This window comes from Pogona vitticeps, chromosome 1 (genome assembly GCF_051106095.1).
Source record: "Pogona vitticeps strain Pit_001003342236 chromosome 1, PviZW2.1, whole genome shotgun sequence".
In the NCBI taxonomy this organism is placed as follows: domain Eukaryota; kingdom Metazoa; phylum Chordata; class Lepidosauria; order Squamata; family Agamidae; genus Pogona; species Pogona vitticeps.
The window spans coordinates 242917261-242941513 of NC_135783.1; the positions used below are offsets into that span (position 1 = coordinate 242917261).

Genomic DNA, 24253 nt, shown 5'->3' on the forward strand with positions numbered 1-24253 from the left:
AGAAAGGTTTTCACTTTAAGAGCCAATTTTCCCCAGCACAAAATAAAGAGAGCTTGTTTGTGAACCTTGGAGGAGGTAAGGAGATGATCACATAAATGTCCACAAATCGAATACATTTTTGTTTGTTCCATCCTGAATGATTACTATAGTTATATTGCGACATCCACTTGAAACAACTAAGCTTTGAGAGATTAAAGAACCTTATTACATGAACTTTGTGACTAGCTCAGGGCACAGTGATTAACCATGTGGAAGCTGTGGCCCTATTCACCAACTGTTATGGAGACTATGGTAGCCTGCAGAGAGCAGAGCTTGAAACAGATATCTTTTGGGCACAACTTCTAGACTCCTCCAACCTGTATGGGAGAATCTGAGAATTCCCACCCCCGGATTCTTTGCAGTATCTCAAGAAAAACTTAGGCATCTTCCTCTCTGTGGTCAGAGGCATGAGATACAATACTTCTGTATGTGCAGGTCAGGTATTTTTCCATGAATGGGACAAGGCAGAGAAGTGTGGGAAACTCTCTGTTCCCTTATCAGGACATAATACTGTACGTGAGGCAGCTCTAATGCTCACCGAGGCATTGATAAGCCAAGCTACATGAGAAATGTGGAACCATTTCATTCTGCAGCGGGGTTGCTGATTCTGCCCTTTGTAATGCTGAGGCTTTATTTGTTGAAGGTTAGCACCTTAAGACTTTGCGGGTTTTTTATTTAGTTTTAGCACAGATCCAGACATGTACTGAGAATGCTGCATGTGTACCTTTGCAGGGGCCGGTTTGGAGTGATCCGGGAATGTAAGGAGAATGCTACAGGCAAGCGTTTTATGGCCAAGATTGTGCCCTATGAGATGGACAACAAGCAGAGCGTCCTGAAGGAATATGAGATTCTGAAGGGCTTGCATCATGAACGCCTGATGGCACTGCACGAGGCCTATATCACGCCCCGCTACCTGGTGTTGATAGCCGAACACTGCACCGGAAAAGAGATCCTCTACCACCTTGTCGACAGGTTTGCTGAAGGATCGAACCAAGCAGAGAGGGGCGGGTGCTTCTGTGTGATAGGCAGATATAAAGGATATCTGTGTGATAGGCAGCTATAAAGGAGGCATGAGGCTGGGGAGGCAAACGAAGTCACACAGAGAGGAAGACAAGAAGGTGACACTAAGACAGAAAACCTCAAAGCAACACCAACACCAGAACATTTAAAAGTTACTCTCTGTTTTTTTGGACTGCAGCAGACACCCCTGCCATTGACTATGCTGAGATGAGTCTGGATATTGTAGCTCAAAATGTGCCCACCCACCCCCATAGCTCTGAGGTATTTTCACTTTCAACTCGCACCCCACCGTCCAGTCCATTCTGACTTATGAGGACCCTTTCCAGGGTTTTCCAGGTAGAGAATAATCAGAATAGGATTGTCCTTCCCTTCTGGGGGTACCCTGAGACTGTGCAGCTTGCCCAGGGCCACCCAAGCCGGCTCTTCTAGGATGCTCATAGGGAACTGAATACCCAATCTCTGACTCCACGGCCAGGTACCTCACTCACTGAGCCATCCAGTAAGCTCACACCAGTAAATAGGTCAGCACACCCTAGATAGGGTTCTTTTGTGTTTCTGTTGTGCTGCAAGATTATTCTTTCTAAATATTCTGTATACAACAGAGGTTTGCAAAGACCTTTTCTCTTATTTTCTTTTCTCTAGATTTTTTTGATAATATAAAACTAAAGTGTAGTGGGGTAAAGTGAATGGTTAAGTTAAATTAGGAAAATCCCTATTGGATTCTCACTGATTGGACAGGATGAGAGCAGAACAACAGAATACATTAACAAGAGTGTATAAAACAGTGGGACCTCAAGAAATTGTCCTGTAGTCAAAACAACTAGAAACAACTGGTCAATTACGGAAGCTGGATGGAAGATGCATTACCCTTCGGTTTTTTTAATACTCCATGTGATTATTTCATACCAGCACTTCTAGTTGCCTGTGATATTATTTTTTATTCTGCCTGTATAAAACATTAACCAGGACACATGCTCTTGAAATACAGTACAATGCTCTTTTGCTATTTACATAATTCTGAATACATCCAGCAGCAGTCCTTTCACTTTCCTTGTTTCCAAAGCCCACTTTTGTATACAATAAATAACAAAAACAAATACAGAACAAAAATCAAAGCAAAAGTACTGCTGCAATTTAAATATTAACATATTTATTTTGGGGTTACCTTTTGCTGAGTACAGTCCACTTTCCCAACCCCCCCTCAGGGCACAGGTTAATTCACCCAGAGTACTTGGTAGTGGGGTGGAAGCCAGGAAGGTGGGATGAAAATGATGACAATTAGATTGGTAATGAACATTCAGCATGACAACAGCATTATTAACACTGATAATGAACATTCAAAGTATCGATTACACAGACAGTTAGAGCTCTCAACTTGTCTGCCAGTTGACAATAAAGATAGACTGCTGCCTTTGGAGTATAGATGGAGATCTTTTCAGGAAGCTGAATGAAAGCTAATATTAAGATAAGGAAAACAATCCTTTGGCTACAACTATATCCAAGATTATAGATGAACCCTTCTTATTAATATAGACAGCATGCTAAGCATGTCCTGCCCTTATTTAACCCTTTAGACCAGTGGTTCCCAGCCTTGAACCCTCAGATGTTCTACAACCCCTAGGTATCCTGGCCAGCACAGCGTGTAGTGAAGGCTTCTGGGAGTTTTAATCCAAGAACATCTTGGGACCCAAGGTTGGGAACCAATTCTATAGAGACTTCATGGTGATTACATAGAAAGATCATAGGGGTGGGGGTGGCTGCTGTCCCAAACATCATGCCTAGCTTAGCACATGATTAGAATACCGTGTGGTCATGCACACGCCCAGAAAGAGATAGATATCTGGAAGATAAAACAACTGTTTGAATTGATCCGGCTTGAAAAAGTCAAAGATCCCAGTAGCAAGGGAAAAACTCCGCTTAGGAAGCAAAAGGAGGTGGGCTGATTCACATTGAACTTTGTGTCATGTGATCAATTAAAAACAATTGAATTCATCCATTTTACATTCACAGCAAATCCCATACTATTTAGCCATGTTGTCACAGCCTCAGTTTCTCACCACTCACAAATCTCCGGTTGTAATTCCTTTGAGATTCATCACAGAATGTCCTGGGAAGTTGATACATTATGGGCTGTTGTGTATGGCTATTTCTGATGTCATATTTGTGGTCATTTATTTTCTTGCCTAGAGGTTTCCTCTTTGTCCTAGGTAAAATGCACAGAGTCTCTGCCACCAATGCATCGCATAGCTCATGTTAGCAGATGAAGAAAGAAGTAAGCCTCACTGGCTCCTCTCAATCTGTGAAATGGCCCTCAGCCTTGCTGTGGTCACCCACTTCTGCTCTAGAGGAATTTTGGGAGTGATAGTCCAAAAAAGTAACACTGCCAAGTTCTGCTTTGGTGTATCAATACAAGTTCTTTGGGTCCCCTTTAACCTTTCTGATTACATATATATGCCTACAGGTTCCGATATTCAGAGGATGATGTGGTGGGGTATGTAACGCAAATCCTTCAAGGCCTGGAATATCTGCATGGCCGACGCATTATCCACCTTGACCTAAAGCCTGATAACATCATTGTCTCCTCTACAAATTCCATAAAAATTATCGACTTTGGCAGTGCCCAAACATACAATCCACTGGTTTTGCGCCAGCTAGGGCGCCGAGTTGGTACGCTTGAATACATGGGTGAGTACATGTATTGAGTGGGCATGGCTAAAGATTGGCATAGGGGAAATACTGCACAAGGACGCACTGTTTGCCAGGCAAACGCTGCTGAATTGTCTGAGACGCATAGACCAGGCAATATATTTGACTAATGGGCTGGAATTTCATTCCAGTGAATCGACAAAGAGAACAGAGTGGAGAAATAACCATAGGAGAGGTCTTTCCCCTTTCATCATGAATCATATCAAATACTGTATATGGGCTTCAGTCTCATCTCCGTAGGACTAACACTGGGAGACAGTTTTTGCTTTTGCTCTTTTGCTAAATACCCTGATGTTATATATTCGCAATTTCTTTCTGGATCCTTAACCCACAAGTCTTGGGAGACCTGTGAACCCTTTTGAGCAGCTCCCATTGTTTCTGATCAGTGGGATAGTTACTGGAATTTGGTACCTCTGCCAACTGATCTCATAGCCCATTTCTAATGGTTCATATGCACCCCACACTTTCTTGAATCATACAGCCATTTGCTTATGGTTTTGCTTTCTTTCCCCCTCTCTCTTACCACCTTCAACCAAGCGCTCCTGCCTTAAGCCCTCTTCCTTAGGTACTCCTGGTTCCTTTACAGCAATATGTCAGATCCCAGCTCTTTATCTTGCTGGTATTCAGCCTACTTCTCTTCATTTACAGCTCCAAATTTAGAGCAGTTTCCTATCCATGACCTTGTTAACTTCTCAAGTTAGGCCACTGGTGGTTCACTAGAGTCTTAACTCTGGAGTTGATGGGAGCTGGATTAAGCCAATGGGTCTCTCTAGCACAATGAGTGAAAGGCATGCTAGTTGACAGGAAAATAAATGCTTCTTTCCTTCCTCTGCAGCTCCAGAAATGGTGAAAGGGGATCCCATTGGTTCAGCCGCAGACATCTGGGGCGTGGGAGTGCTCACTTACATCATGTAAGTATGGCTGGAGTGGGTGAGAACTGGGCATGGATTAGCAGGAGAGCACATGTGGCATTACTGGTGGGGGGGATCAGATCTTTTTCTGACTCCTGTGACTCCTATTTGCTAATTGGCAGGACAGGGACAGCCAGTCTGTTGCCTCCACATGTATCTCCTTCAATGCTCTTTGTGAACGTTGCTAAGTATCCCATCGGGTTTCCCGCAGAGATGCTCATTGCCATGGGCAATCTGAAATGCTGAATTGGGTAGAGTGTCTTGTGATGTGTCTCCTCTCTTTCCATCTTCCCTTTTGCCCATTAGGCTCAGCGGTCGCTCACCATTCTCTGAAGCAGACCCTTTGGAGGCAGAGAGCAGGATCCTGGCAGGACGTTACGATGCCTTCAAGCTTTACCCCAATGTCTCCCAGAGTGCTGCGCTCTTCATCCGCAAGGTGCTCTGCCCCCATCCATGGTGAGTGAGGAGTTTGGAAAGAAGGATGGCAGCATCTTTCCATGTGTGGCAGGCCAGACGGGCTGCTTGCAAAGACAGATCTCACACTTGAGGGCGTCATTCAAGGCAGATCTCAGATTACGGATGCTTTTCTTTGTTTCCTCTCTCTCTCCCTCTCCCTCCCTCTCTCTCTCTCTCTCTCTCATTGCACTTGTGCCTATAAGAATTATGCCTGCAGAAAGAGTCTGCGAGAAGGAAAAAAGGGTGCAGGCAGAGCTCGGCAAACTCCCAGAATCCCCCAGCCAGTATGGCCACTGGCCATGCCGGATGGGACATGCTGAGAGACGCAGTCCAAAAAAAGGAATGTTTCCCAGCTCTGAGTGCAAGTGTCTGGCAGTGGAGGTGCCTAGGCTAGCACCAGTTGCGCTGTAGGGAAGCTTGATAACATGGCATTCAGTGATACAGTTTCAAGAGCTAAATCAGCAGCTGGAATTGAGACAACCTGGAATAAATTCTTCAAAGTGGAAGCCAGATAGGTTGCACTAGAGAGCAGACTGATGGCATATTTCCCTGGCAGTGAAATCACACTGTCTTCAGTGGGATTTACTCCCTGGTAAGTGTATATTGAATTTCCACCGAAGAGCAAGGGTGGAAAATGTCTTACTGAATGAGAACAGAGCAGTTCTAAAGATCCTTCAGTTCTCATTTGTACTAGAAAGTCTAGTGATGGATTTGCCTGAGTAGGGTCTCAGTTCAGTGGCAGGAAATACCTGTTGTATGCAAAAGGTCTTGGATTCAAATTGTTATGTCTCCTGTTGGGGATAGAAAAAAAATGAACTTGGAAAGTTACTTTTAAAAAGTTATTTGTTCACATCACTATAGTGTTTTTAAAAATATTACTTTATCATTGTTTCCCATTACTTAAAAAAAATCAGATTGGTAACAGAATGGCATCAAACTTGAACATTTTCTGCTAAAATGCAGTGCCCTTAAAATACAAGCGGGGGGAAAAACCCAAGAAATTACCACTCATTACATCAGTGAAGTAACTTTGTTACAACTAGTAATTGTGTTACTTGGAAGACAAGTAAACAAAAAACAAACAAACAAAAAAGCCCACCTACCTAAAACCGTGGAAAGGCTCCTGCTGGCTCATGTAGATCAACGGTTCCCAACCTTGGGTAACCCAGGTATTCTTAGACTGCCATTCCCAGAAACGCCGGCCAGCACAGCTAGTGGCGAAGGCTTCAGGGAGGTGCAGTCCAAGAACACCTGGGCTGCCCAAGATTGGGAATCCCTGATGTAGATTATGCTGAGCTAGCTGATGGGCCTGAGTTGGTGTAAGAGGGCTTCCTCTGAGTACCTCATGGGTCACTCTTCCTGCAACACTCCTCTTACCGCCGCCATCTCCTCCTCCTCGTTGTTGTTGTTGCTGTGAGGGTGATGAGGTCATCTCTGAAAACACAACCTCTGCCTACATATTTCTTGGCCTTGCAGGAGCCGCCCCACTCTCAAGGACTGCTTTGCCAACCCTTGGCTCCAGGATGCCTATCTGATGAAGCTGCGGCGTCAGACCCTCACTTTCACCACCAGCCGCCTGAAAGAGTTCTTGGTAGACCACCAGCGCCGGCGTAGTGAGGCGGCCACCAAGCATAAGGTCTTACTGCGCTCCTACCACGGCGCCAGCAGCAGCCACATGCCCTAGCCGCCTGCCCTGCCGGAGGAGCCACGAGAAAACATTCCAGCAGGGGGTGTGATGGGCCAAGCACTTCTCCACCCAGCCAGGGTGGGACTGGTTGATATACCTCATGCATCAGGACAAGTCCTCAGCACTGGCCGCTGTTCTCCACTCCGACCAGCAGCCCCTGCAATCTGCCTGCTCAAGAGGGGAGTGGAATAGTCCCTGATGGCAGAACCTGGAAGACTGGGGGAAAAATTCACAGTTTGTGGGTGTGGGTGGCTTTCGGGAGGGAAGGGAGATGTGCTCTGGGAAATGTAGAGGTGTGGAAGCCATGTCAGCTGACCAAGAGGTGAAAGCCTTAGCATCTCCTTATCAAAAGGAGGCTTCAGAGGGCCTCTTCTGTATTGTGCCTGAAGTGCTGCATCTGAACCCTGTGTGTCGGTGCAGCTGCAACAAACCTGTTTTGCTTACTACCACCAGGAGACACCAAGTGTGTGGCCAGGAGCCCTGAGAGATGTGAGGAGGGGAGGGGAGGCTGGGAATCTCTCTTCCCTTTTATATACCGATCTGAAATAGGAGAAGAGAAAGAGGGATCAGCCCTGCAGCCTTGCACGAGAGACCTAGCAAGCAGCAGCAAGGGGCAACCTCTCGCTCCCCCTGTGCAACTGACGTGTAGCACAGGGATCAGATAGTTCTTCCTCTCCATAGGTGTTTGCATTCCCCAAGACAAGGCCCAGAGAAGTGGGGCATATATTGAATTCAGAGGAATCTCTAACTTAGGAGAGCCATCAAAAACAAAGAACATCATGCTAGAGGGAGGTGAGGGTGAGTGATCATTTTCTTGAGATTCCTGTCTGCTCACATCTATTTGTGCGTGCAGAAGAAGCCAACAGCGTGAGGCACAGACCAGCAGATCTCCCATGCTCACAGCTCCCCTCCCACCACACATATGCTTTCCTGGTCCCCCCCCCCCGCACTTTGTGCATGCTTGCCTGGCAGAAATACATACAATACCGGCCTTTCTTTTTAAAGAACTAGTGCAGAATCTTCTTCCCCTGCCCACCTTGCTTCATCAAGCACACGCTTCGGACAAAATCCCTTTTCCTCATATTACGCGCGCACACACACTCCCTATAACAAATGTTTTCCTTTAAAACACAATCTCATGCAAACAGGCCCAGGCCACCAAAATGATTTACCTTCTCCGAGTTTGGAACAGTTATAGTTTTGGACTACAACTCCCAGAATCCCACAGCTAACGTGATCATTAGCCATGTTTGCTGAGGAGCTTGTGGGAACTGCTGTCCAAAGAAGTAATTTTTCCAACCTCTGCCTCCTCCTTTTGCATAGGCATCCACGTGGCCTTTCCATTGCATACAGGGGGTCTGTTTGGCTGTTGAGGAGGGCAATGGAATATGTGTTATGTCCTAGTTTTTCCATTGCTTTACCTTGGGACGCTGGTTGATGTTAGCTGACTGTATCCTTGCTCTGGCAGAAGTGCATTTATAAAGCCACTTACAAAGCCAAGGGAATGAGTATAAACACAGGAATAAAGATTTAGGCCTGAATTACCTTGTTTTGCTACTCAGCCTGTCCTCAATAGTGTTTGTTGTGAGCCAGATCTTACGTGTCCTACTGAAAGGGATGGTAGCCATTCTGAGAACCAGTCTATAAGTTCCCACAACTGTAGCCATTCTGGAAGAGATATTGGCCACCAGGAAATAGAAACCTGGGTTTCGTAGGGCAGAAAATGGCAAAGAGCCTTATCTTTTGAGCAAAGACCCAAGAGTTTTGCCAGGACTCAGGTCATACTGGATGAATGCAGCTATTCTGTACTGGTTTGGTTGTGTGAATCCATTTCTATGGTTCTCCATCTCTGTCCATTCATCACACTTTACAATGTGCTTGGGTTGTGGAGATACCAATTTCCTTCTGCCAGGTGCAGGTAGAGCAAACAGGGCTACTTCCAGATGTGTCCCTTATTGCTAATAAATCCTTGTTTTTCTGCTGTAAGCTACAAGTGGAATTGTAATAGATTTTTCAAAATATTGGGGATACTGCATGTTTCCTCTGTGTTTGGCCTGCTATGTTCGGTCCAAAGAGATATCTATGACCCAGCTGTTCTGCTGCAGGAAGTGGAAGGTTCAATGCACCTTTGTGGCCACTGGGAGGAATAGTGTCCTGCAATCATTTTTATATATTATTTATTTAGTGCTAAACATTTAATTAATGCAAGGAGGATTAAAAACTAATAATAATAATTGTGTTCCAGCAAGTCAGTTCTGACATGGTGACCCTTTTCAGGGTTTTCCAGGTAGAGAATACTCAGAAGTAGCTTACCACTCCCTTTTTCTGGGGGGTGCTCTGGAACTGGGCAGCTTGCCCAAGGCCATGCAGGCTGGCTCTTCTCCCATGAGGCACAGTGAGGAACTGAACTCCCAACCTCTGGCTCCACAGTCAGATACCTAAACCACTGAGCTATCCAACCAGCTTCATGATTCGACAATTAGTACCTCTGAAAAGTCAAAAAAACAAAGCGTTTAGCACTTGTTTTGGGCTGGAAGTATAGATTGGGAGTGTTTCATTAGGGGAAAATGCTGCTAATATAGCAATGACCAAAGGAAACAGATTCCTTTTTATTTAAAAAAAAATAGTGTTATAGTGCTATAACACTTTCATTTAAAATAAGGATTACATTGCTAATCTTTGTAAAAATGGATCAGAAGTGTATAATTAGGGGGAATAGTTTGCTAAAACAATGGTGATGAGAAAGATTTCTTCCCCCTATATTTTAAAAATTAACATTATAGCAATATACCACTATAGCACTTAACAACATTTTGCTAATATTTCAAATATATAAATTCAAAATCATTATAGCTCTAATTAAACGTTTTATTTTTAAAATCAATGGGGAAATAAAATAGCCGCTGCCACTATGGTCATAGTGTATGTGTCCTCCTGAGTTGTTATAGGTTCACTTGCCTGCTGTCTTCTCACTGGCCAAACCAACCTCATGCCACTTGGAAAAGCTGGACTAGCAGTAAAGGGCATCTACATTCTCATTATTTTCTCCTTTTAAAAAAGGATTTTTTTTAATTTAAAAAGGGAAAATTGCAAGGTTACAAACAGACGAAGATGTCATACAAAGCTGCTCTGAAAATGTGACAGGAAAAGGCATGGAAATTCCACACTAATGTTCTTGTGTGGAAGCAGCCCAAGAGTCAAAAATAAATGCAGTGAATAATCACTGTGCCTCTGTGTTTTATCTGGGGAAGAGAGAAAGTAACGGGGGAGAGAAGTTCCCTTTATGCTTACACTTAAACAAGACAGTTTTAATTTGCTCATTCCCTGCACCAAATCAAAGATACTGTATTTATGATTGCCATCAGCAGACTGTTGGATGCATGTGTTTTTAAGTACAAGGGTGGAAATAGGCTTACCACTTTGCAGGCAAACATACATTTACACACAGACACACAGACACACACACATTCTAGGATCAAGCTCAAAATAAACCACTGCAATGCCGTTCACCATGGAAGGCGGCTGTACAAATTGGAAAAAGGCCCATCATAAACCCACTTCTCCTCAGAGCTGTTTTGCAACTTGAAAAGAAAATGGCTGTGTTGTTTAAAAGAAAACCTTTAAATGCATAACTATGCCAACGGCACTTCAAACAAAAACGGCAGATAAGTGACATGAGGCGTGGGAGTAGAAGCAAAGTCAGCTTTCATATGGACAAGTATGTGTTTGTAGTGGGACAACAAAGGGAATCTGACTTCCCCACACAAGAGAATTTAAAACCCACAAGCCGGATCCTGTTTTTGAAAGCTACATTTTGTGCACATTTGCTTGGTGTGTTTTTTTGTTTTTTTGTTTTTTTGTTATGCTTGAGGAGATTCCTTTGTCTGGGTTGGTTCCAGTAATTTCCCCCTCTGGATGTGATAATGCTTGTTTTTGTAGAGTAGGGTTATTTATTAAAAATATTCTAACTTGCCTTTCATCTGAGGTTGTCAGGACAGCATACAAAAGGCCAAACTAAAACAAGCCCCTATATAATATAATAATAATGTTTCCAATAAAAACTAATAAGAAACATATATACTGTTGAGATTCTACCTTTCTTTTTTTAAATGACCCGCATAAATAACCCCTTTCTCGATGCTGTGAAAAGCTTCACCTGACATACATAGATCTAAATGTTGTTTAGGAATCAAGATATAGTAGTTGGTAATCCTAGCTGCATAGAGAGAATCATCATTCTGTTCCTTTTCCCAATGGTACTTGCAGTGAATGTGCACTGTAGAAGTTTTCCTGTTAAGCATTCCCAGCCAGCCAGCGAGATCTTTTGACAGGATCCGCCTTTCCATTCCCTCCCCCCTATCAGGGAAGATTCTCAGACTTCACATCTGCATATAGAAAATCCCTCACTCCACAGGGGCAGAGGCCTAAAATACAATCTGCCTCCTATTTATCATGCTGCCCTTTCATCCATCCCTAGAATGATCAGGACCCCCCCCCCACACACACACACACACACACGACAATGAGTGGAGAAGGACTGCAGAAGTGGGATTTTAACTCACTCCCCCCCCAATCATTTGTCCATCTAATGATCCTATTCAGACCAGAGGGAAGTGAAACCAATGGATCTATCAGGATCTCCTACCAACTCTCCTCAGACTGAAGAAGCTACTTGGATGATTAGCAAAACTTTCAACCTAAGAAAGAAGTCCAGTTGCCATGACTCAACTTCCAACTCCACCCCCCTGATTTTTATGCCTCCTTTTCCAGTTTATTAGCATTTCATGGCAATGGGGCACATATTCAGTTGTCAAATGGCTGTTTTGTTCCTTTACCCCCATTTTAAAGTTCTTTGCCTAAATGTATTGTTCTTCTTCTTTGAACTGTGGGGTTTCCTTGAGCCTGCTGAAAACATATTCCTGTGTATAGAAACAAAGGCAGAAACAAAGGAATCCACATCAGACAATGACATTTTTATCCATAAGTAGGGCAAGTGGGATTTGCAACAAACATTTGCAGCCTACATTACCTCTGTTCAACATTTCAGCCAGCATTTCTGTTCCTCAGAATATTCCATTCCATTCTCATTCTGACTGTCCAAACAACCCAATGGATATGCAGTATTCGGTGGCCACTAAACACACTTGGTCCTTAGTGAGCTATTTTGAGTAGCCTGCATGCATACTTACTCTCCCAAAAGTGTGTCTCTGTTGCATTCTGGAAACCCTGACATTTACTCAAGACAGAGCTGATTCCAGTGATATCAGTTGTGTGAGTGAGGCCTGAAGGGGAAGCTAAAGATATGTTGCTACTTTAGCTGGAGTAGAAAATGCTGGAGATTTGACTCAACAAAAGGTTCTGGTGCATAAGGGAGAAAATGCCACACGTTGCTCTCTCTTTATCAGTGATCTAAATTAATAACCAATTTAACCATATCCTGCTCTCATGATACTCTGCTCCATGAAGTGACTGCTATAATCTATCCAAGAGTAGGGCTAGCCTTGAAGAGTAGCAGTAACTGCCTTCAGCTACTGACTCTCAGTTCAGGCACAAGGCAAGGGAACTTTAAACCCTTCTCTCCAGCGCTGAGAGCAGAGGAAATTGATCAGTCAGTTAAACGGGATTGGAGCTCTGTAAAGCTGTAACCCACCAGTTAATCAGGTGGTGGGTCTTCTGACCCTATTATGTTACCCTTTTTAGCTTTAGCCTAGCACAGCATTTGTCTCGGCTTTATGATGATCCCGCTATTGTCAGCTGCCCATATTTTTTTAAAAAATAAATGCCTGAGAATACATCAGATTGTAACAGCTCTAACCATTTTACCACAAAATTGATTTGAAAAGTGGGGGGAGAAACTGTCTTCATATTTAACTATCCTCTTAAGATCTGATTACATGAACAACTGGGAAAGAGGGGGAGATGAATGTACCAGCACAGAAACACACTCATGGACACATCTGCATTCTCTCTCTCTCTCTCTCTCTCTCTCTCTCTCTCTCTCTCACACACACACACACACACACACACACACACACACACACACACACACACACACACACACACACACACACACACTGCAATAGCATCCCTTCTCATAATTGCATATAATTTCCCTTAGTCCAGTCTTTCCCAAACTGAACATCCTCTGAAGGTAGTGCACTACAGATCCCATTATCCTCAATCATCATAGCAATGCCAGACTGGCTTGGGGATGATGGGAGATATAGACATGTGCATATGTGCAACCTCCTTGCCTACAGCTGCAATGGAGCCATTCTGGTTCAGGCTCTATTTCTGTGGAACAGAGCACATGCTTTGTGTCGAGAAAGAACTGACATGAAAAAGAACTGCTGTCTGAAACCCTAGAGGCTTGCTGCCAATTAAAACTGAGGTAGACAAACCAAGGATCTAATTCTGTATAAGGCAGGAGGTACCATTTAGGATACTGAGGGTGGAACAAGTGGCTTGTTACCTAGCAACAACCTGCCTGTGTGTAACCAAAACCAGGACAAAACATGTCACCCAAATCCAGGATCTTGCTGCCATTGGGACGTTATCTTACATTACAGCATGGAACATGGCTTAGATGCCTTTCTGGAAATGTCTGGTACACTCAATACTTTTGCTAGCTCCTTAGAGACTTTCAAGCTACTGTACGTCTTTCAGTTTTTACTTTTAAGCCAGCTGTCATACTGGCAAGTGTCAAAAAAAGCTAGGCAGAATGAATGAGGGAACACTTTCTGTTGCATAATCCAAATTCTTGGTTTTATTCATTAGGCAAAATTCATAATAAACCAAATGCAACACGTATTTCAGCACATATTGCAAGGGTAACTGTGTTAGTCTTTTGTAGCAGGCACAGCAACTTTTGGAAACTTTGAAACAAACACATTTATAATGGTATATATTTTTATTTAGTAGCATCTACTTATTCAGATGGGAGACATGAAAGAAGCAGCCCTAAAGAATGTGAATGCATACAGGTATCTCCTGGGCAATGAGAGCAATTGCCCACTGATCCTTCAACTCCAGAAGCACCAACATGTGGTTAAAGGGCCATTTCCCTGCCCTAAATGGAGTTGTACTCCCCCTGAGGGACAGGGTCCATAGTCTGGGGGTGCTCCTGGACCCCGGTCTGGCCCTGGAGACCCAGGTGGTGGCCAGGGGTGCCTTCCTGCAACTGCAGAAACTGTTGCAGCTGCGGCCCTACCTGGATCAACAGAGCCTCATGACAGTCACACATGCACTGGTAACAACCCGTTTAGATTACTGCAATGCGCTTTACATGGGGCTGCCTTTGAAGATGATCTGGTGACTACAACTGTTTCAGAATCGAGTTGTGTGACTGGTGAGTGAGAGGAGCTGTGAGAGACCCTATTCTGCCAATTCTACCAGTTACCTGGGCCCAATTCAAAGTGCTTGTTTTGACATATAAAGCCCTAAACAGTTTGGGCCCTGGATACCTGAAGGACCGCCTCTTTCCATACGAACCTACCCAGCAACTGAGATCTAGCCAGAAGGCCCTCCTGAAAGAGCCGTCCCTCAGTGAGGTAAGAGGGATGGCCTGTAGGCAGAGGGCCTGTTGTGTAGCTGCCCCCGGTCTTTGGAATGCCCTCTGAAACGACATCCGACTGGCACCGACATTACTGACATTTCGGTGCCAGGTTAAAACCTCGCTGTTCCGGAATTTTTTAATTGAAGGTTTTTAATTATAACTGATAGAGTCATGGATCTAGATTGTTTTTGTAGATTTTTGCTTTTGTAGAGTATAGATGTAACCGTATTGTTTTTTAGTGTGTTTATTTCAACTGAACTATTTTACTTGATGTTGGAAGCTGCCAAGAGACCCTTGCAGGGTATGGGCAGTATACAAATCAAATTAAATCAATCAATCAATCAATCAATAATACAAATACCATTGTATGAATTTAACAATATGCCCTTGACAGTGGCCTGCAAGTAATTTTAAAAGGCCCAAAGTCAGGGCCAAAGCTAACCATAATCTCTATTAACATAGCGGACTTGTTAACACCTACAGAAAAGAGCTACTACATCAGCTCTGCCAGACACATGATTGTGATACACCCTGTATTCAAGAAATGCATAAAGATAGCCATCAGCGACACTCTAAAATATCTGGCATGCGACTTGCAGCTGAGAGACTTCATAGACAGGACTGAAGCACTATATTAATTAAGCTTGGCCTTCAAATATTCATGAACAAAAAATAAATTTTATAATCATATTCTTCAAATGCCACAGTGTGATCTAAAAGCCTTTAAACAACAAATTAATTCATAATTTAAAATTGAAAGCAGGCACAAATGCTTAGTAAAAAATATTTTACATTAAAAATAAGCAGTTTTGCTTGAGAAATACTACATTCTAGTAACAATATTTAACACAGAAATTAGCTTAAGTTGATGAAAAATAGTTTGCAAAAATCTCTAAGTCCCCTTGGAATTGCTTTACATACTCCAGAATGGGAACAAATGGGCTATATCATCCCAGCATAATCATTAAGCATACAGGCATGTTTTCCTTCAGTGAACTATTCCTTCTTAAGTGTGTACATTTCCCATAATTTCAATTTTATAACAATGGGTTCTCCACATCATACTACTCAGAATGAACCCCTCCTCGTTTTTTCTCAAATACCTTAATAGAAACACTGAAACATTTCCCCCCCCCCCCCGCTCTCCACAGCTTAACTCAATGCTATTGTGCTTACTGGGACAAATTTGGTGGAGGGGAAGGAAGAATCAGTAGCATCATTTACCTCACTAGCATCATTTGTGAGGTAAGTTTTGATAAGCAAGAATGTCATGATTAACTAACATTATTCTGTTCTAGAAGTTTAATTTTGAAAAACACACAGAGATCCTTATTTTAGAGCCATGCTTTAGCTCACATCAGCCTATTACTCTCCTTAGTTTAGGAGGTGAGGAAGTGCAGCTGTCTAGAAGGGATCGGACTACAACTTTCATCATCCCTGATCTCTGACTAAGTTAACTGGGATTTGATTATCTTTTGATCCTAAGGCACACATCATCTCCTTCCGCCCTTCTGATCTTCTTAAGGCTCCCTCCCTCCCTCCGTGTGTGTGTGTGTGCGTGTGTGTGTGTGTGACTGAGAGAGAGAGAGAGACTCTCCCCCTCACATTCTGTTTCTGAGCCAGAGGACAGGAATGGTGCACCTGCTCCATCGCAGTCCCTCTGGGCTGGCCTATGTGATTACACAGCACTGTGCTGCAATCGGCGCGGCCCCAATACTCACAGGTACCTGGCAACAGACTATATAAGGGAACGCCTTGGATTCTTGTATGGGCAGGGGGCACGGCCCCACTGGCCAAAGAAGGAGACATCTCTACAGGAATGTAGCTGAGGGCATGAGTAGACCTGGCTTCTCTGGTCCAGCGATATAAATCTGGGCAGGTTGAGGGGGTGGTGGCCTTTTCCATCCCAGAAAAGCTTACTTGGTACTGTCCATGGTGAAAGACCTCTGTCTTCTGGAGGGAGAACAGGACCCCCGCAAGAACTCCCGCACACCCAAGCACCACCCATCCTGGGAACATCCTTCAGTGACTGAGTGAACTACCGATCTTCTGAGGTACCTCAGCCTTGCTTTCAAAACAGAACTCCATTTCACACAATCACAATGGGGCTGCTCTCCGTGGTTTCAAATGGCTGAACCATCTGGGCTGAACCAATGGGATGCACCATCTCTACTGCACAGAAGCCTCGACTTGTGATCAGGAATGGGCTGGGGGAGTGGGGAGAAGGGAAACGAATGTCTTCTGACTCTCCTACAACTCCATTAAAGCTGACCAAGACCTTTTGGCCAGGTACAGGGCAATCAAGATTGAATTGGACTTCAGATGGATGGTGCGAATTATTGTAACTTTTTGTATCTTTTATCGTATTTATTACATTGTGTTTTCATTGTATATTGTGAATACCCAGAGAGTGATAAACCTTATGGGGTGGTATAGAAGCGGAACATGCATGCACGCATGCATACATACATTGCATATTGGTGTCTGACAATCATGAACACAGGAAAAGGCCACAAAAGAGTGAGACTTTTGTCTATCATGTTAAGACTGTTACTTTTCCTTTCCCCCAGATGTCCAAAGCTGCGCCCAAGAAGGCTGCTGCAGCCCCGCCACCAGGATGCGACCTGGACATCAATGACCCCCAGGTGCAGAACGCTGCCATCCGCATCCAGGCCTCCTATCGTGGGCACAGGTGAGAGGCAGAGCAGGTGGGAGAGAAAGAAGGGAACAAAATTCTAGGTGTCAACATGAAGGGAAACCTAAGTAAACTCTGCAAAGGCTATTGAGGAATCATGTTGGAATTGGCTTTATAAATGGGAGTTGCCTTAAAGGCTCTTCCAGGGTGTATGTGTGCCAATATTTTTATAAACAAAGAAATCCTGAGGCAGCATGAGCACTCTTGCTTACTTTCAAAATCCTGTATGGCTTGGGGCCCAGGTGCCTGGAAGACTGCCCACCTCCACATCAGCCTCTCCATCATTTAGTATTTTCTTTGGACTCACCTCCCTCTGGATGTCCCCGTCGACTGAGGGAAAGTGGCCAGCAGTAAGAACAAGGATCTGCTCACTGGTAGTGGCGGTGGCAATATTATCCCAAGGAACACCAGCTGTTCTTGACTATCACCTGTCTTTTTTCCCCCAAATTCTCATGCCCTTAAATTATTTTGGTTCATTATGGGAACAAGTTATATACTGGCCAGAATCTGATTGGTATTTGCATAAGATTTGCATGACTTGCTGCAGCTGCACCCTAGGTCCTAGCTAGTTAGCCATGGCAATTTACAAAAACCTTAAGCAAACACCAACAGGATTTTGGCCATTGCTGCATTTTTATGGATGCTATTTTGGTTTGGGGAGTTGTAAAGATGGTGGTGTAGTGTAGCCATTCTCAACCCTTTTTCTTTTGGGGGGGGGGCGTGGCCATAAACACAATATGAAAGAAACATAGGCTGAATCGGGATTGTATATCTTGCATAACAAACCTTATATGGTAGTGTATTAAGAATTGTTTCCAGTCTGTGGCCCCCTTTAAATACACCTGGATGCTCCCCCAAGGAGGCCGTATGGCTCCTGTTGAGAATGGTTGAAGTGGATAGAAAGACTAGGCCTGAGGAGACCTGGTTTTGAATCCCTGCTCAGCCATAAAAACTCACTGGGAGAATGGAACTGTGGTAAAATCATTCCTTAAATATTTCACTTTTATTGGAGTCACTATAAGTTGGTTCCAACTTGACAGTATACAACAACAAAAATCAAATCTTTTGGAGAGAGTGGAATATTTATAATAAACAACAAACGCCACGAGAGTACTGTGAGGGGACAACTAGATAGTGAGTTGCACATGGAGGAAGGCAGTATAGGAGACAGAGTGTTACTCCCACTTCTGAGAGCAGGCAGATGGTGAAACTGGCAAATGAACACTGCTACCCCTGAGGTGAGGGGCAGGGATGAGCTCAAAACTGTGATGAACGATTTAAGGAATATTTTGAGAATCTGTGGTTTTAGTTGGGTCTGATCGTGAATGAGCTCCAAAGAGACAGAGGTGGGTGGGTAAGAACCAAGCAAGAGATATGAGAAAGAGAAGCAGCAGGAGATGGTCAGTTGGAGAAAGGGAGAGTGGGTGCGAGGGTGGATAGTGAAAATGTCAGCAGCTTGGAAATCTTCAGGACTGCTCAGTGCAGCTTTTCTTCCAGCATCAAATATTTGCTAGAGTTGGAGGTGTAGCTCTGATATAGTTAGAAGCCCCAGAAACTGTTGTGCTGTGGTGAAATGAAGGCATTTGCTACGGCAGGACAATTTCTCTTCTTCTTTTCCAGCTAGATCTAACAATAGCGGCATACTTTGAGGTTTTGCCCTCAGTTCCACTGCTTACGCTGTCATACCCCAGCCCCTCTGCTCAATCCAGTCTTTGAACTCATCTCAACTAAAGAAAGCTCAGAAGTAAAGAGTTGGAAGAAATACAGTTACCTATAACTGGTTGCTTTTGGGGTACCTAGAGTGTAATGAAGTTATACTTAAAAGTAACATAACAAGGAGGGCCACAGTCACCTTAACTCGCATAAAGAATAACATTTTCTGGTTTCTTTCAAAAGTTATCTTTTAAAGGTATTTTAGAGGCATTTGAGAATTTATTTCAAGTTTTATTTTGTTCTCCTATCCATCCTGAGACTTTTTTTTTTACAGGAATGGAGACTTAATGGGCCATGTAACAAGCAATACAATGAATTACTTCTCCAGGCTTGAAATGAATAATGGCAATGGGCTACTTACTGATCAGTAGTATAACAAGTAGGAGGAAGGAATTACTCTTTAAAAGTAACTTTCCAAGCTCAACAACTGACAACCCACCCTTATCATTCACTACTCCCATTTGCTTTGGAATTTGCATATGAAGTGCCCAAGCTGGGTTATTCAGTTTAAAGAGATTGTCGCAACAACATTCTTCACTGCTTATACTTCCTTCTGTACCTTTGTTGATACCAGATTTATGGGTCAAAACAAAAACAGGATACAGCAGCAAAAAAATCAAACTAGTTACTCAATCAGACTCTGCTAATTTCTACCTCATGCATTTGCTCTCATCAGATTGTTAAACAATAGCTGCAGCTTAATAATCAACACCCAGGCAGTTGATGGTGAATGCTCATACGACCCATCCAGGTATCTAGTATTAGAAGTAGTCCACATAATTGTGCAGCACATGATTGTTTCAATTAGTCCCACTGTTTTTGTCTTACTGCCCCCTCCCGCATCCTTCCTCTGTTCTCTCTTTCTTCATGGTTTGGCCACGGGCACCACGACAGCCAGGGCCAGCTTCCCGTTGCCCCTGATCACAGGGAAGAGGCACTGCAGGATCTCAAAAGGAGTTCTGAGTGACTGCTGCTCAACTTCTTTCTTTCCTCTTCCAGGTCCCGCAAGGAGCTGAGAGAGAAGGGGCCCCCACGGGTGATTGAGAACCTCAAGGACGTGATGCTGATTGAAGGGAGCGCAGCCAAGTTGGAATGCCGCATCAGTGCCTTTCCAGACCCTTTCATCCGCTGGATGAAAGATGGGGTGGAGCTCAAGGATGGGCCCAAGTACCGCTATGTCTTTGAAGACCCTGACATTGTTGCACTGGTGGTACGTGACGCTGGCCTTGCCGACCTGGGAAAGTACAGCATCTCCGTGAAGAATCCCTTTGGAGAGTGCTCTGACTCAGCCCGTCTCCTCATAGAAGGTAAGGGGGTCCACCTCCCTCCCTTTCACAGCCTCTCCTCCTTTCTAAACATAGCAGCCTCCATCCCCAAAGGCAGGCAACCGAATCATTCCACTGAAGTTCCTCTTTGAGAGCATCTCCCTTTGGGACGCCTCACTGGAGGAGGCAACGGCACTTGCTCTGCTCCTCCAACTCAACAGCCCTAACACCACTTCTATTCATAGCCTCCTGCCTTGTGCAGAGAAAGCCAAGCCCTTTCTAACTTTAGGCATGCCTATGTCAAGACACTGCCTTCCTTCCTTCTAGATAGAATTGCAGCCTGCCCGTAACTAGCTCTGATCCCAGACCTTAAGAGAGGGGAGAGCCAACATTTGGAAAAGTTAAATAAATCAGCAAACCCCCGTGTCACTACTGATGATCCCAGAGCTGTGTTGGGGGCAAGTGGGTGGGTTTGCTGTCTTCTAGCAGTGCCCTGAGTCAAAACGCTGATCTCCCTGTCCTAGTTATGGCTCTGAAAAGCTGCAAGCCATACCAGACTTACAAAATATCCCATGATCACTCAACCTGCCCTAAAGCAATTTGGATTTAGAACCAAACTGAAGATCAACTCCTTGTTTTCAAGAATACCTGGAAGGCAGAAGCAACAGGTCGCAGATACATGGGTTTTGTCTATGGCTGGGCATAAGCTAAGGAAGAAAGAAGTTCTTTTTCTAGGGGAACCCTCTTTTCACCCCCACAAGGCATAAGGATAGGAAGATGTCACAAAACCCATTAACAGAGCCTTTAGGCCTGCCTAATGTTTTAGCTTTCAACTTCCATCAGCCTCACTGAGCATAGCCCATCATAAAGGGTAAGGGGAGTTGTAGTCCAATACATCAGGAGGGCCCCATCACTGCCACAGCTTGAAGATGCTCTAGAACTTGACTTTCCTTAGGCAGCGAGTGGCAAAACAAGAGGAATTTTGCTTGGCCCTGACCTCGTCTCTCCATTGCAGTGCCTGCCAAGATTGAGAAGGGCCCTGAAAGCACTAAGGCCAAGAAAGGTGCCACAGTGAACTTGACAGCCCTCATCAGTGGGGAGCCAGCCCCAGACGTTGGCTGGGCCAAGGATGGGGAAGACATTGAAGAAGATGATCGGTGAGTGAAGTTCACCTCTGGCTCAAAGGCACAGGGATGGGGAAATTTACCTGTCTGTGCTACAGTTAACAGAATTCACCAACCAATATGGCTATGTTGCTGGGTAAACTGGAACCTGTAGCTCAGAAAAACAACTTGCTCAACTCTTGTCGAAACAAGGGTAGACATGTAACACCCATGTCGCTGCCGCAGATGTATGGCAAGGACTCATTGCTCTCAGTCCTTCCTTGTCCCTACTTTCTTTGATCCCCAACACACTAGCAGGTTAGTGTTCAGGCGGTGTAAAAATCAGAGAAATGAAGTCGCACCTTTAATATTTGAGTACTATGTTTGATCCAGAGTCCATATACTATAAACTTTGTTTCCTTTTAAAAAAAAGATGGAAGTGTCCAGGTTTTTATAGTAATTATGGAGAATTATTTTTATAGAGCACTGTTTTCTAGAAGTGCAGAAGAAATTTTCAACAATTTCCACCCTTTGTCTCCTTGGGCCCTTGGTTGCTATGGGCCTGCGTTCTTTGGCATAGGGCAGGACAGATTTAGCGGTGAGAAAAGCAACCAGATCTGGATCATGTGGGGTCCCTGAGTAGCAACGCTTATTTCTGGTGAACAGGACAAGACAGCAAATGAGCCTGTGGAAATACAGTGGTAAGGTTTAAGACGTGTCCCAGGCCACTGACTTGAGATCTCTCACTTTCCTTTCCCTGCAGTGTTTATTTCAACATTGGCAATGACTCAACCACTCTCACAATCAAGAGGGTGACGCCGGCTGATGCTGGGAAATACGAGATCTTTGTGGAGAACAGCCTGGGCATGGACCAGTCTTTTGCACGACTTGATGTGATTTGAGCTCCTGCCCTCCAAGTACATGGTTTTCCCCCTCCACTTCTTGCCAAGTATGATCCAGAGAGTTGTGCTGCCTCGCCCTGGGCAAAGAGAAGCAAATTAAACCCCAGTGGTACCATCCTCTGGGTATCTTTTAAGATGACACAGAAACCCAGTTGCTTCTCTCCCTGCACCTTTGCCTCTCTCAGCAACATCATCCTGCCTGAATGGGGACACAGCTTTTTCCCTGACTTGCCACCAACAAGATGCCACCCTGTCTCAGGGCTGAATCCCTTTCCTGGACTGCTGGGGCCATCATTTGGCCAACAGCTTTGCAGAAAGTGCATACCGCCGGCAGTGGTTCCACAAAAGCTTTGGCTAATGGGAGGGGTGAGAGAAGTTGGGCCCGTCTGATGTTGCTGGACTGCAATGCCCTTCACCCATCACCACTGGCTACAGTACCTAGGGCTGATGGGAGTTGTAGTCCAACAACAACTGGAGGGTCACACATTGTCCGTGTTTGGTCTTGGGCAAAAAGAGTCCCTATGGGTCTTAATCAGCAGCCGCCTTCTCTTCAGCATCTCTGAGAGAGCCACTCCAGACTGTCTTCTTCCTATAAGAACTCAATAAAGCTAACTGATTACACAGAGCTCCTGTGCATATTGAATGCAGTTTCTCACATAAGAATTGAAACCCTGTAAATCTCAATCTGCCATGCAGGGAATGGAGGTGGAGGATAGAATTGCATCTAACTCTCAGAGTCAAAAAGATTCATTTTGTAAGCAGCTTGTTCTGAAACCTGTGCAAATAAGGGCTTTCTGGAGAGGATGTCTATTAATTGGCAATTTGTTGGGCTTGAGATGTGTTAGACCCAGGGTGGTGTGTGGTGGATAGACCGATGGACTGGGAGACCTGGTTTTGATTCCTCACTTAGCCATGGAAACTCACTGAGGTGTAGGTGTGGAATTGGTAAAGGTAAAGGTTCCCCTTGACATTTAGTCCAGTCGTGTCCGACTCTGGGGCGTGGTGCTCATCCCCATTTCCAAGCCGTAGAGCCAGCGTTTGTCTGAAGACAGCCTTCCGTGGTCACGTGGCCAGCGCAACTAGTCATGGAATGCCATGACCTTCCCACCGAGGTGATATCTATTTATCTACTCACATTTTTACATGCTTTCAAACTGCTAGGTTGGCAGGAGCTGGGACAAGCGACGGGAGCTCACTCCATAGCATTGATTCGATCTTACGACAGCTGGTCTTCCGACCTTGCAGCACAGAGGCTTCTGCGGTTTAACCCGCAGCACCACCAATTCCCTTTTGGAATTGGTAAAACCACTCCTTAAATACTTCACTTATCTTGAAAACACTATTAGGGTCATTATGAGTCAGTTCCAACTGGACAGCATGTAACAACAAAAAAAGATGTGTTAGAGTGGAACTTCCACTGTTCCTTATCATTGCTGTGCTTGTTAAAGTTGATGGAGTTGCAAGTTCCCCTTGGGTTAAGGAAAGAAGTGCCCGTGTCCTACTCATTAGACGTTTCATATTATACGAACACACTGTACTCCGGTTCCTTTGTGTTGTGCACCTTCCCTTGTTCATGATAAAGATGTAAACATTGCATTCCCAAGATGAGAGATGTAGACTTCCTTTCCTTAGGACACCCACAGAGGTTCATACAAGACTCATTGTGCAATCCTCTACATGTTTATTCAAATATATTCATCACACTCTGTTCAGCAAACCTTGTTCCCAGTTACATGTGCACATTTTCTGAGTCTTGATGAACAACTTGGCTTGTTAGATTTCCAACATTCAGTTATCACAACCACCCCCAACAGACACGTCTAGCTGCGTTAGTTACCACCCCTATCATATCCCTAGGATCTGGGAAGTGTGATCCAACTAATCTACGGGATTCCAGCCTGAGGAAGACTGTTGTTAGCTCAGCTTCCAGAAGTCAAGAACCTTTATGGTTAGTTTTAATGAAAGGGGCAAGGGAGTTCTGGAACCAAGGCTCAGCTTTCATTCCCTAGATAATGCTGCCTCCTGCAGGCACTGAGGGACACTGCACATTCTCACTCCCCAACGAATGTGCCAAATTTGCTGCTCCAGATATAAATAGTGCTTCCTGACCATATCAGGGGTTGTTTGGGCCTCACAACTACTCTTCAACTTGCCCATGTGACAGAGGCATGGAAGACAGGGAGAAGAAAAGCAGGCACAGC

At 44.5% G+C, this 24253-nt stretch overlaps 2 protein-coding genes across 11 annotated transcripts in view; both read left to right on the forward strand.

Moving 5' to 3' along the window:
• SPEG (striated muscle enriched protein kinase) overlaps window positions 1-8805 on the forward strand; it is a 150211-nt gene extending 141406 nt beyond the window's left edge. For all 10 annotated transcript variants that reach the window (XM_020792170.3, XM_020792171.3, XM_072985337.2 and 7 more), the window contains 5 exons: window positions 772-1011; window positions 3521-3744; window positions 4601-4676; window positions 4983-5132; window positions 6609-8805. In XM_020792170.3, coding sequence (XP_020647829.3) covers window positions 772-1011; window positions 3521-3744; window positions 4601-4676; window positions 4983-5132; window positions 6609-6816 — 898 coding nt within the window. In that variant the 3' untranslated portion in view covers window positions 6817-8805. The remainder of the gene's footprint in view (window positions 1-771; window positions 1012-3520; window positions 3745-4600; window positions 4677-4982; window positions 5133-6608) is intronic.
• Window positions 8806-13761: 4956 nt separating this feature from the next.
• Window positions 13762-22677, forward strand: SPEGNB (SPEG neighbor). Its single transcript, XM_020792152.3, has 4 exons — window positions 13762-17066; window positions 19782-20089; window positions 21063-21204; window positions 21914-22677. The coding sequence occupies exons 1-4, from the start codon at window positions 16945-16947 to the stop codon at window positions 22050-22052; spliced, it is 711 nt and encodes a 236-aa protein (XP_020647811.1). The 5' UTR covers window positions 13762-16944; the 3' UTR covers window positions 22053-22677.
• The last annotated feature ends 1576 nt before the right edge of the window (window positions 22678-24253 follow it).

Coding starts and splice junctions, on each gene's coding strand:
- SPEGNB (XM_020792152.3), top strand. CDS start 16,945: ATGTCCAAAGCTGCGCCCAAGAAGGCTGCTGCAGCCCCGCCACCAGGA. Junction 20,090..21,062: donor AGCCCGTCTCCTCATAGAAG/GTAAGGGGGTCC, acceptor TCTCCATTGCAG/TGCCTGCCAAGATTGAGAAG. Junction 21,205..21,913: donor GACATTGAAGAAGATGATCG/GTGAGTGAAGTT, acceptor CTTTCCCTGCAG/TGTTTATTTCAACATTGGCA.